This window comes from Polistes canadensis, unplaced genomic scaffold (assembly GCF_001313835.1).
Source record: "Polistes canadensis isolate GaletaPanama2010 unplaced genomic scaffold, ASM131383v1 scaffold_163, whole genome shotgun sequence".
NCBI classification, from domain to species: Eukaryota; Metazoa; Arthropoda; class Insecta; order Hymenoptera; family Vespidae; genus Polistes; species Polistes canadensis.
This window is the reverse complement of record NW_014569710.1, coordinates 134,090-147,047: the sequence shown is the minus strand read 5'-3', so window position 1 is coordinate 147,047 and position 12,958 is coordinate 134,090. Positions and strand designations below refer to the sequence as shown.

Genomic DNA, 12,958 nt, shown 5'->3' with positions numbered 1-12,958 from the left:
ACTTTGTTGTTTTACGCATTCCACCTGCATCGAAAAGTGATAAGGGGTAAGGGGCTAATTCATACTCAAAAAGAACGCGCCAAGTACACTACCTCACTGATGGTGCGGAAATGTGTGCATATCATGTATAATGTGACTCTTAGAATTGCGATATCTCAGGAATGGGAACTCTTAGGAAAGAAATTGTTAAGACCATTTTTGTAGAGAATTTTAAGATCTACAACTTTGGTTAGAAGTTTTTTTTGATAAAACTTACCGTTTTTAAGCAAAATCCAAAAAATCTAAAATTTCGCCCTTTGACCTTGAATAACTTTTAACGCACACATAGAATCGATGGGGACTTTTCAGACTTTATTTGTAATGGTAAGCTACAGCTCTCCACCAAAATTTAGCTTTCCGGCAATTTTTGTAACTTGACCACTCTTTTTATGTCTAAATTGACCGGACTATAAGAGAACACTTCATTTTTCCAACGAACAGTAGTAGACGACTCAACATCCCAAGGGAGTGCGATCACATCCCAGGGCCAATTTCAGAAAGATATCGTAATATTATTGTATGGTCAATTTTCATTCTAGAAGCAAGTTCCCTTGAAGATAAAGTTGGATTCGTTTCCACCAATGTTTTCAGAGCATCATTTTTTACAGACGTCTTGGATTTTCTTTTAAAGGGAAAATTCAGGAGACCGAAGTTTTTCAAACCAACGATACACTTTTTGATCGTTAACAGTATTCTCCTCGAACGCCTGGTTTATATTGCGTGCAAATTTTGCACCATTATTACCAAGTTTATACTCATATATAAAAATTACACAAATATCGGTTGAATTCATATCCTCACAAAATTTAAAAAAAATTTTAAAATTGAACACTTTTGAGAAAATCTGCTTTGTTAAAATGTAACTCTGGCAATGGACAGTACGAACATAAAAAAAAAACAGAAAATCCGACATTTCATATGCACCAACCTAATATATAATAAAATAAAAATATATATAAATAAAAAATATCTACGAATTATATTGATTTATTTTAATGTTATATCCAATAATATTTTATATGATTTATGTATTAGATATCAGAGTATCTTAAATTTTAGAAAAATTCTGTAACGCATTGTTTACCATGTTAATTAATTATTTTTATAGTTTGTTTTATTGTTATTATGACTGTTGAGGTACCGGTGCCTTGCTCGTTACTACATTATTTATTTATCGCAAAATAATGCCGATGTATATGTGATATCGATTGTTGTTGTATTGTCGTTTGTTGTTACGTGTGATGTGTTGAACGATGCTTTGACAATATGCTGCTTAATGACTACGTTGCTTGTAGATTCGTGATTTTCTGCTACGATGCTTGCGTGATCTTTCTCATTGTAGTCCAAAGGTGATGTTACTTCGAAAAGTCATTCTTCGTTATGTTAACTGAATCGATTGATGGGTATTAAATGCTCTCTTGTGCTGTTATTTCAAGGATTTTTATAGGAAGAAGATGATTGTCATCCTTTCACTAGGTTGATTGTCCAAAGTTAACGTTTTTTAGTGGATGTGGTAATGGAAAATTTATGCAACGGAAAAAACTAAGTTTAGGATGAAGGACTTCGTTTTCTCTTGGTAGGAACGCATGTGTTACTCAACACATCGATACCACTTGAAAGGTCTGTTGGCTGAATGGTTCGTCGTACCGCTACCTCTCGAATAATTTATAGGTTTGTTAGCCAGTTATATGTTCTTCACAAATATGCTATGATATTTCCTTTGCATCTTCGAATACGATTCTCACGATTCGAAATAATATCGAAAATTATGCTATTCGCTTTATTTCTTATCGTTGCGTTATTACGCAACAATGATAAAGGCAAAAAATAATACACGTGTATTGTAAGCATAAAAGTCTCTGTCGATCTATGACCCCTAGAAATAAAAACTGCATTCAAATGGAAGAAAAACATATCGATTCTCTGTGATTCCTAAATGTTATGTCTACAGTAACGAAATAATCTTTGCTTACTTTCATGACAAATCTATTTTAACAAACAAGAACACTTTGAGTTTATAACAAAAATTCTTCTGCATACATTTAATATATTGCTAAGAGACTCGCTAATGAAATCGAATGTTTATAAATAATAATAGTTAATTTACATAGAAAAGACCCATATTAATTAGACCTGTTTTTACCCTTCTTGATAAATCTTGAATGAATGAAGTTTTCTGGTCAAAGAAAACTAACGGATTTTTAATTGCTGAAGCACTATGATGTAATTTTAGTCCAAGGAGTTGAAAAATTAATTTTTATTTGAAAGCCGTCCCTAACGAACACACTTCCCTTTTAACTGTAACGTCAGAACAAGCCCTGGGTAATAGACAGGGCTTTACTCGCTGTCACTGTACCCAAAATGTAAGACAAAATACAGCCTTTGTTTAAAAAATGGAATATTGTGCAATTCAAAATGTCACGGCTGTCAAACGTGTTGCAATATATGATTTTTCGTTGATAAGATCAAAACTTTGACGCATATTGGAATGATTGACACAATAACTAGAGATATTTAAAGTTATTTCATATATAATATTTAGTTATTTCATGAAACAATTAATAAAAATGTATAATAAAATTATTTTTACATACTTTTCCTTGAACACCTAGTTATTTCATGAATTGACTGCATTACATGATTCTACGCCGACATTTAATATAAGTTTTTTATTATTGAACAATATTTATTTAAGCATACATGTTATATATTTATAAAAACATATCACAGTGAAATTGGACAAGGTAAAATAAATGAGAACACTATCTTGTTGAACGTTTCTTCCCTTTATTGGGATTTCTTCAGCAACTATAAAATATATTACAATATAACCTCAAAAAAATACATAGTTCGTCAAAACATTAAATAAATAGATATTAAAGACTTTACCCGAATTATAAATGTTCAGATTCTTCTATGTATTAATAAAGACATACATTGGTTTTAATAATATATATTAATTAATTTAATAATTTTATATATTGTATATTAGTATATTAAATATATATATATAAATAGTATATATAAATAAAACTATTTATTATACACCATTGTAGTAACAATGATTATCAGAATACCAGGTGTGCAGAGATAGTACCATTAGAAAGATATAATTTTTTGTTTCTAATCTAACTAATTAACAATGTTTATCAAAGTCTCAACGTCTATAAGATAACTTCGCCAATATATTTTTTGTTACTTTTGCTTTCTAAAATTACATAACATTCTAAAAGAATTTTGAGAGTGAGTGAGCGAGTGAGTGACGACTAAGAGAGAAGGAGGAAAGGAAGGAAAAATAAGAAGAAGAAGAAGAAGCATACATGTCTCCCAAACTTACTGTGAGGCCGCGCGGTGATCGGCGGTCGGAAATGTTGATGCTAAATAAAACTCCTAGCTGCTTGGGAAACTGCCACGCGCTCTAATTTGCGCAAAAGCACGGCCGGCTGTGGACGTGGTAGCCCGGGATCTGCCACGTCTGAGAAAGTGTATTCGATAGTTCTTCGAGCATCTCAAGATCATTATTGTGCTGTTCGTTTGATCAACGTGGAAAGGAAGGAAAATTGTAAAGAGATTGAGGATAAAAAGAAGAATAAAGAAAAAAAGTAGAATATCGATAAGAATCAAAGGATAACAATAGAAATTCGATCTCGCCGAATTAGTGGTTAAAAACCCCCACCCCACCCACCCGCATAATCTGATTTTCATTTCACATGTGAACGGTGGCCATATCATGGCTCTCGCCCTTTTGGGCAAGTGCGTCACACGATTGGCGCTGATATTACTTCTTTATACTTGTTACATATACGCATTCAGAATACGCGATGGAAGTGTCGTTCATCCATTTTCATCTACGATCGGTGAACACTCCCAACGTGCCACCTGTATCGGATCCAAGTTCGGTAAGTGCCCAGAGAAAACGGTGACGACGAGCAGTGCAACGGTGACGTCTTCCTCACGAAGATGGCACACGGCCACGTCTTCGCAGGTTTCTTCGATTGGTAAAAAACCACCTGTCGAAATGATTTCCTCTAACCTTGAGGGGGACACAAATGTTCAGAAAATTGGGTCGAGGTTGATAAGTACTCAGCATGCGGATAAATCATTACCTGGCTTTTCGGTCAGAAGAAAAGAAAATATTGTAGATGATAAGATGGATGATGATGATGATGATGATGAGGATAGTGATGATGAGAATGGTGAAAGCGAAGGTGAGGAAAGGAATAATATTGAGGATATTAGTAACAATGATGATGATGATGATTATGATGATGTTATAGTAGAAGACGAGGAGGAAGAGGAGATACAAGCTGAAGATGAGGATGATGAAAGCGAAGAACTCAGCAAAGATGATCAAAGCGAGGACGACGATGATGTTAACGAAGATGATGAACAATCCAAAAGTATCGAACGAAAGGAAACGAAACGAGAAGCGGAAATAAAAGACAAGGAAAAAGATAATTACGATACCATGAACGTTCTTGGTTGGAGTTTTAAATATAGTGCAGGTAGTGTTTCCAAAAGTCAAACTACCAAAGACATTAAAGAAATGAAATATGGAAAGGTTATTGTTGAGGATGAAGGTAAGGAAAAGAAAATGAGTGGCATTGTTAAAGAGAAAGATGATAAGAAAGATATTGTTAAAGATAATGTTCAAGTTGAAAAAGAAAGTTCTATTGTACGAAAGCAACAGAAGAAAATGCAAAGAAAAAATTTGGGACAAGTTGAAGAGTCCGATAAGACGGACGATGGTAAAGATAAAAATGATGATAAGAACGATAATGAAGATGGATATCAATCAAAAGACACTCCTCCGATAATTAGAAAATTAGAAAAAATTAGACACGCTGATAAAGACATAGTTAGATCGGTAGAACGTCCTGTTAGCAAATCGGTAGATAAAATGAAATTAGAAACGAAAACGCCAACTGAAAAAGGCAAAAAAGAAATGCAACAGATTATAAATAAAATGAAGATAGAAACGAAAACACCGATAGAAAAAGTGAAGAAAGAAGTACAACAGATTATAGAGGAACCTAAAAAAATAGAAACTCCTAAGCCAACAAAAACTGAACCAGCCGGTTCAGAGAAGGAAGTAAAGGAAACAAAATCTACCAAAGTAACGAAAATCAAAGTAGAAGAGAAAAAAGTAAAGAAGAGTGAAAGTATTGAACCAACCAAAGATAAATCAGACGAAGATAAGAAAACGAAGAAAACAGAAATTGTAAAAGCTACGAAAACTGAACCCGAATCATCGAAACCTTCATTGAAATCGGAAGAAAAAAGGAAACCTATTACAAAAACGGAAACACCGAAAGCCACTAAACAACCTACGAAAACTAAAAACGAAGTAGACAAATCTATTAAAGCAAAAGTAAAAATAGAAGTTCCACAAACGGCGAGTGAGTATTTTATGTGTTGAAAAGAGACCCCCATTGTCTTTTGAAAGCTTACTGTATGCGTCGTGTTTAAACAGGAAGTTGGTATCATCTGTGAACTATAATCCTGGTGCTTATTTGTGAATTTTCAAAAGATTTGAGCGACAAAAAAAAAAGAGAAAGATAATAATTCAACAATCTTGACGTATTTATGTATTTGTAGGAAACGAGACGAAATCGAAAACGAAGAAACTTAGAGACGCGACCGAAAGTTTAGCAGATTTAAATGATAAGATCTTAAGCGTACCAACCTTCGTGCCCAATTTCACAGCCGTTGAGAACACGAACTGTCAACAACATGGCAAGATATTCTTACGTCAACTGAGGGGCTACAAACTGTGGGCTTTTCAAAGTAAGCTGAAAGATTCATTGAGATATAATTTCTCCTATAGTCATCATTAAATACTTATTTAATATTATTTAGATTAAATAATATTCGTCGAATCATTCGAAAATATTTTATTTCTAGTGTTGGATTCCAGCGCTAAGATATCATCTAGTATTTTACGTGGGAACGTCAATCAACTAGGTGATTTCGATCAATGTTTAGGTATCATGTCACATGTCAAGATGGGTAATAGAACAATCAAAATTCAAGGAAAATATTGTCTTGCAAATATAGACATACACGCGACACAAGCGGAAATGAAATTACCGGTTAATTTGATGCAAGCTCGTACATTATTCAAATCAAATATGCGTGATGTAAGTGTCATTGATCAATCCCAAGTTCAAATTCTAAATAAGACATTGATTTCTATCTTTCAGCCAGGACATTTCGTACCTAAATTTACGACGATTAGATGGGCTTTATGCCTTCCAGCAGCGTGTACAGCTAAAGATGCAGAAATGACTTTAATCAACGCATTGAATTATTATAATTCAACGACTGGAATTAAATTCATGGTCGGCGTCAATCCTGACATGTGTTACACGAAACAAAAGTCGCAAAATTATTCGAAAGAAACGATCGGTGTACTGTACGTATTTGCAAATACTTCATTTTATTTGTCTAAACACTTCTAAACTCGTGATGTTAATCACGTTTGATCACAACATAAACATTTGGAATTGACACTTGGAACGTGTGGTTTCGAACGGGATGTAACAAGAATAGATTTTCGAGGTAATCGAAATTTTATCGTGAACTTTGAAACGGAGATGATGAAACAAAATTTCAAAAATTTGAGACTTATGGAAGATCTCTTTCTTTCTTTCTATTATCGTAGCATTGAACTTCACGCCCCAAGAGATATTCCATTTATCAAAAAAAATGTGTTTATTTTAATTTTGCAAATTTATAGATACTTTTATGCAGCTGTTATTTGTCTGGCTATCATTGCAACTATCAGAGATTATTGGATAACCTCAGAAGGAAAAGGTGATTAGTCATCGATGACTATTAAAATTAAGTTACACGTGACTATTGTTCTTACTTATCGTTAGTCACGTGTCAGCTGCATGAGTTCAAGGACCCCAAATCCAAATTAAGATTTAAACATGAAATAATTCAAGAATAATTGATATCATTTTTAAAAGTTAAAAGTAAATTTTTGCACAATGTCGTTGGGTTGGAATTTCAAACGTTTCTCTTGAGTTTTTGGAAAAAGAAAAACTAAGGAAATATTGTAGTTGGGTTTGTATAGATAGTTGGTGGGAATCAAAAAACGGCTTCCAGTTACAATAATAATATTATAATAATAATAATAATAGTAAACGTATGACTATTATTGATGAGAATGATATGACTATGATAATTACAATAATAATAATAATAATAATAATAATAAATAGGATAAATTATAAAGGGAAGAGTAACGTGTGAAATGGAACGTAACAACATAAATAAAGTAACCACACATCATTGAAATTTTAGATGCAAGTGTGCATATATTTGAACACATCGATCAGTAAAATTCATTTAATAAAATAGTCGTTTATGCACTACAAGGCATAATTTTCAAAGACATATATGAAAATGTAATAGTTAAGAAAGCTACAAAATTGTTATAATTATTTTTTCAATTTTTATTCTATTTATTACTGTACTGATAAATTCGAAATGCCAAATTTGGTCACTGAGTTTAGTTATCTGACTTTTGAATCAACAATGTGCACGAAGACAAAGATTCAAACTTTTTTAACATATTTATTATAATAATTTCCAGGCAATTATTCTGAAAGAATAATAATGTCATTTTCTTTACGAAGAACTGTTAAATCATTGTTTAAAGAAAACAAACCCAATGGTACAGATGTTACATGCGTTCATGGATTAAGATCAGTTTTTATGATTTTTCTTTATTTTGGTCATCAAATAATACCATTGGCCTCAACACCATTTGTTAATCGGACTTCTTTTACCGAGGTAGGGAAAATATTAATTATTTTCAATGAGATAATTAATATTAATTTTAAATAATCATTTATAAATAATTTCAGATAACTAGCCATCCATTTACTTCAATTCTGAGGACATCTTCAAATTACACGGATGCCTTTTTACTTTTGAGCGGATTTTTAACGTCTTACAACATGGCGAAGGAATTAACGTTCAGGGGAGAAATTCGTTGGTTTTGTCGTCTTATCGTCAGATTCATCAGGTGAGCCTGCTCTATAGTTCGTTAAAGTCTCGAGCATGTTGCTTAGTTTGTAATTACCGAGCGAGTTCGTGTTATAATTTAGACTGACACCTGCCTTAATCGTGATGATATTTTGGTATGCTTTTGTGATGGAGCATATCGGTTCCGGACCACAATGGAACAGTATTATTGTAGGTAATGCAGAACTCTGTAAAAAAAATGCATGGACCAATTTACTTTACATTCAGAATTTCTTTCCGTTCGAAGAAATGGTGAGTATCGATCGGAATAATAATTATTAATGCAGGATTCGTGAAAAAATTAAATCGTTGGACTGATTGGAACACTTGCACACGAACCCGAGTTTTCTATATTCCAGGTGTTTGTTCTAAGTTTAAAGCTATCCGGAGCTTATTCGATCAATTTTTTCACGTATACCTATTTTATTTGAAACGAAGGTGCTTGACTCTATATTAATATTGTTTAAATAATGTTATGTTTCTTACAGTGCGCAACTCATACTCATCAGTTAGCATTAGATATGCAATTATCGCTATTAGCACCAATTTTAGTATTCTTTCTTCAATGTAAACCGATTATCGGTATCATTTTATTATTTTTCCTGATACAAGTTTCAGCTACGCTTCGTTACATAGCCACAGTTAACAATTATTTAAGTATGGTCGTTTATCACGGAGTTACGTAAGTATAATATTTATTTTCATCGATAATTTTATTAGAAAAATTATATTTCTTATATTTAATCTATTTTTTTTTTCAGGGTAAAAAACCTTTACAAAACTGCTAATTTAAGTTACGCTTTACCATTACACAGAGCAACACCTTACGCTCTTGGTGTAGGGCTTGGTGTGTTATTACATTACACAGGAAAAAACGTGAAAATTCACAAGGTAATTTGAAACATTAGGGATAATAAAAAATTAGGATAATCGCGATAAGTATTTTTATGAATTATTTTTAGGTGTTCGTGATCTTGGGATGGTTGATCGCGATGACCTTTGGAACATGGTCGATATTTTCTTCTTGGCGTTCAGCCAGAAGGGACTACGTGTATGACGTTGAAGAATCCACTTATTACGTTGTGATAGGTCCAGTCTTATGGGCTTTATCATTGTGCTGGACAATTTTTGCCTGTTTTACTGATCACGGAGGTATTCTATTATATTATTAACCCTTTGCAGTCGAAATGCCAATATCTTTGACATGATGATTTATTTTAGCTACTTGGAATCCCAAAATGGCTGATATAAACATTTATTTTTCATTCTTTTCAAGAAATTATTATATAAATAATAAATTGTATTATTTGATATCTATAATAATCATGTTGGTAGAAGAAAATATAAAAATAATTCCCGAGTGCAAAGGGTTAAAAGAATAAGTGGTAATATGGCGACCCCTTGTTTTATATTATTTGCTAAAATCTAACTCATGATATAAACTTTTTCATTTAAAAATTCTTCTTTAAACATTGATAAATTGATAAGGATATCTATGATAAAAGATGAAAGTAAAATAAAAATTATTTCATTGGATTTAACTAATTGTATGGAAAAACCTTGGTCTTTGAGGTTATGTTACTTACGCTTATCATTAAGAAAACACCAAAAGCTATTAAATATCTAATATCTATCAGCAAGGGGTCCCATAATCTCACTCTTTCTTTACTCCTAATAAATTTGAAAAGTTAATCATACTCTACATTTATTTCTAGGAATTGTAAACAAATTTTTATCGAATTATTGGTTAATAGTATTTAGTAGAATATCATATGCGGTTTATTTGACACAATTCGCAGTATTTTTCTACAACCTTGGGACCACGAGATATACGACAGAATTTTTAGCACATAGACCTGTAAGTTTACCAAAGAAAAACATTTAACAATCATTTAAAAGTATCAAACTAAAATAATAATTTTAATTTAAATCGTATTTTAGATCGATCTGATTGAAGTACTCGTAGTGATACTCGCGTCGATTGTAGTAACTTTATTGTTTGATTTTCCAATGCAAGAAGTAAAGACCGTCATAATGGAAAGTACAGATAGTTTAATCGTTAATGTACCAAAAGAAAAACAGACAGATGAAACGAAAGAAACAAATGCAAAGGAATCAGTTAAGAAAATAGGAAACGGATCAAAAGTATTTAAGGACGACAATTGGCAAAACGAAAAAATTGATATAGGTAAGAAATTAAATAACAAAAATATAGAAGACAAAGATATTGTTAATATACCGCATACAAGAAGATCAGATGAAAGAAGAAGATCATCTACGGGGTATGACGACAATGAAATACGTAATAGAATAAGTAGAAGTAGTCAAAGAACACCGTACATGTTTGATTCCGAAGAAGAAGCTATGGAATATTTTAGAAAAGAAGAAGAAACAATAAGAAACAGACGTTCGATTTCAAGAACGAAAGAAATGAAAAGATCGGTGCCAATCGGAAGCGAGGATGATTATATTCGACGAAGAAACGAGGAAGATTATGTGAATCAGTATAGAAGATCAAAATCCAAAGAAAGAATTTTTGCTAGAGAACTTGACGATTATCGTTCATGGGAATTTATTAATAAAGAACGTTCGGCATCAACAGGTCCAGATTCGATGAGATATTTAAACGAGCCAGAAGAATACGTTTCAAGAATTTCACGACGTTCGTTACCGAGATCTGTCGATTCGAGAAGAACATTTTCATCGGAAAGTGAAGATGAACCACCAATTCAGCGTAAATCGAAACACGAGCGAAGATATCCTTCGGTTGAACCAAAAGTAAGCGATGAAGAAGAATGGGAAGAAGAATTGAGGATACGAAGGCGTCAATTTATGGAAAAACTCGCTGGTCAGAAAAGTGATTCAATTGAGAAAGAAGGAGACATAACGTCGTTAAGACGAAGATCCTCAGCCGAAGGAAGAATAGCTTTGTTGAAGGATCCTTCAGGTAACGAAAATATGGATGCTTGGACTGTAAGTGTTGGTCCTCGTATAGCTCAACTTGGATCCTCTCAGGAACCTAGCGAACCAGAAGATGATTCTTTTTATCATCAGCGTCGTGAATATCGTGAAAAGGCACCTCCGTTTAGAGAAACTCCTCATACCGAAGAAAAAGAATCCTCGGTCAAGGACGACAAAGATGTTACCCATTTCAATTTTGTTCTTACCAAGGACAGTAAGAGAAAATCTGTTCAAGATCTTTCTGCGTTGTCTCAGGATGATTCAGATTTGACGGAATCTGAATGGAGTCTTGTTAAAGAAGAGGGTGTAGAAACGTTACCAAAATCGTCATTAGGATTATATAAACGAGAATCAATTATCAAGAGTCAAGCCAGTGAAGAAGATCCAGAATATTATCTTCCGGAGAGACCGAAACTGGTCCAGCAAGAACAGGAACATCCGTTCAAAAAAGCATGGCAGATGCAAAAGTCTCGATCGGAAGAAGATGCTTTAGCGTATATAGTTAAAGATAAAAAATTGAGCCAATCTGAAACAACTAAAGACGATGAATCATCGACGAGCATGAAAGATACGAGTGGTGAAAAGTCTGAAAGTTTAGAAGACACGGTTTCGGAAGAAACGGGAACATCATCAACCTGGCAGGACAGGAGCACTGATACTGAAGATAATCCACAGAGTTCTAAATCTGAAGCAGGGTCTGATATCGATTCGATTTCAGTAAGACAATCACCCAACATTGATGTCGATGATAATGGACCCTGTTCTATTTCAGAAAATAATTCAGATACTACTCAATTCGTCTGGCCAACCGAGGACGAACAATTTGAAACATACAAGACGGGACCAAGAAGAAAATCAATGGAAACTAATTGGGATTGGGAAGAGGAAGAAACTTGACGATAAGATAATCGCAGAATTGTGCAAGGATGATTAAGTAATCTTCAAGGATGATCAGAAAAGTTTTAAACGCGTTCAGAGTGAACTGCTAACGCATTTCTGGAAAAAAGTCAGTTTATCGGTGATCGTATATGCACATATAAATAAACAGATAGCTAAGTTTATATCAATCGTTATATTATTTAATTAATAAATTACAAATGGACCATTATAAAAGAAAACAACGATAACATCCCCTTATACGTGACTTATAGCTTGCACATTTCACATTCTTGGAACACTTGTTTTCTGTATAGCACCTTTTTTCGTATTTTGCTTATTTTAAAGATGAAATTAATATTTTCATTACAATTGTTTTTTGCTTCATAAAGTATCGAATGAATTTTACTCGCTAAATTATAAGAGGATTTGTTTGAGTGTCATAATAGAGGACTCAAACATTGTCGACAATAAAAGTGCTCTGATACAAATAGGCATCCAATGTGGCAGTATTATATTTAATTATGAATAAAATATTTTCTTTTTCGCGAAAGCATACTTATAAAATAATATTCTTTTTTGCTTTTATCATCTTATAGTATTTAAATTAACAATATGGTTCACAATTAATATGATATGATGGGAATATTTACTATGCAGCATAATGTTATTCTACTAAGAACTATGATTGTCATTCCAAAATACTTCCGATTAATTCGGGAAAAAAGTATGGTAATGTAGATAATAACTTTTTATAGAGTTTTACTTAATTAAGAAACAAACCCCAAATTATTGGTTGCATGCATTAGAAGAATCCAATATTTTAGATAATTTGATATTTTAATTATGAATTTTTAAAAATAATTTAAAATCCAACTTGTATTTCGGACATATACAAAGGACATACATCAAGGATCCACTTCAGGAGTAAACAGATGATTTACCTTTAGAACATATTACATATAAATATTAACTAATTCATTGTGTAATTTGTTAAATAAATCTTACTAAATATAATCACTGATTGCTATAAAAATCGAAGAGA

The 12,958-nt window shown here is 32.6% G+C and overlaps 1 protein-coding gene across 4 annotated transcripts; it reads left to right on the top strand.

Annotated features, from left to right (window-relative positions):
- The first annotated feature begins 3,309 nt into the window (after positions 1-3,309).
- On the top strand, positions 3,310-12,098 carry LOC106789073. 4 transcript variants are annotated; one of them, XM_014752913.1, is made up of 14 exons: positions 3,310-5,438; positions 5,638-5,826; positions 5,944-6,179; positions 6,243-6,454; positions 6,779-6,855; positions 7,643-7,842; positions 7,917-8,077; positions 8,160-8,328; positions 8,565-8,758; positions 8,838-8,967; positions 9,039-9,228; positions 9,792-9,934; positions 10,018-11,732; positions 11,810-11,866. In XM_014752913.1, the coding sequence occupies exons 1-14, from the start codon at positions 3,770-3,772 to the stop codon at positions 11,814-11,816; spliced, it is 5,292 nt and encodes a 1,763-aa protein (XP_014608399.1). In that variant the 5' UTR covers positions 3,310-3,769; the 3' UTR covers positions 11,817-11,866. The 4 variants fall into 4 exon arrangements, with proteins under 4 accessions (XP_014608399.1, XP_014608398.1, XP_014608397.1 ...); XM_014752912.1 differs by having other exon boundaries at positions 3,311-4,247; positions 4,320-5,438; positions 10,018-12,098; XM_014752911.1 differs by having other exon boundaries at positions 3,311-4,247; positions 4,317-5,438; positions 10,018-12,098.
- The last annotated feature ends 860 nt before the right edge of the window (positions 12,099-12,958 follow it).

Coding starts and splice junctions, on each gene's coding strand:
- LOC106789073 (XM_014752910.1), top strand. CDS start 3,770: ATGGCTCTCGCCCTTTTGGGCAAGTGCGTCACACGATTGGCGCTGATA. Junction 9,229..9,791: donor CTGTTTTACTGATCACGGAG/GTATTCTATTAT, acceptor ATTTATTTCTAG/GAATTGTAAACAAATTTTTA. Junction 9,935..10,017: donor AATTTTTAGCACATAGACCT/GTAAGTTTACCA, acceptor ATCGTATTTTAG/ATCGATCTGATTGAAGTACT.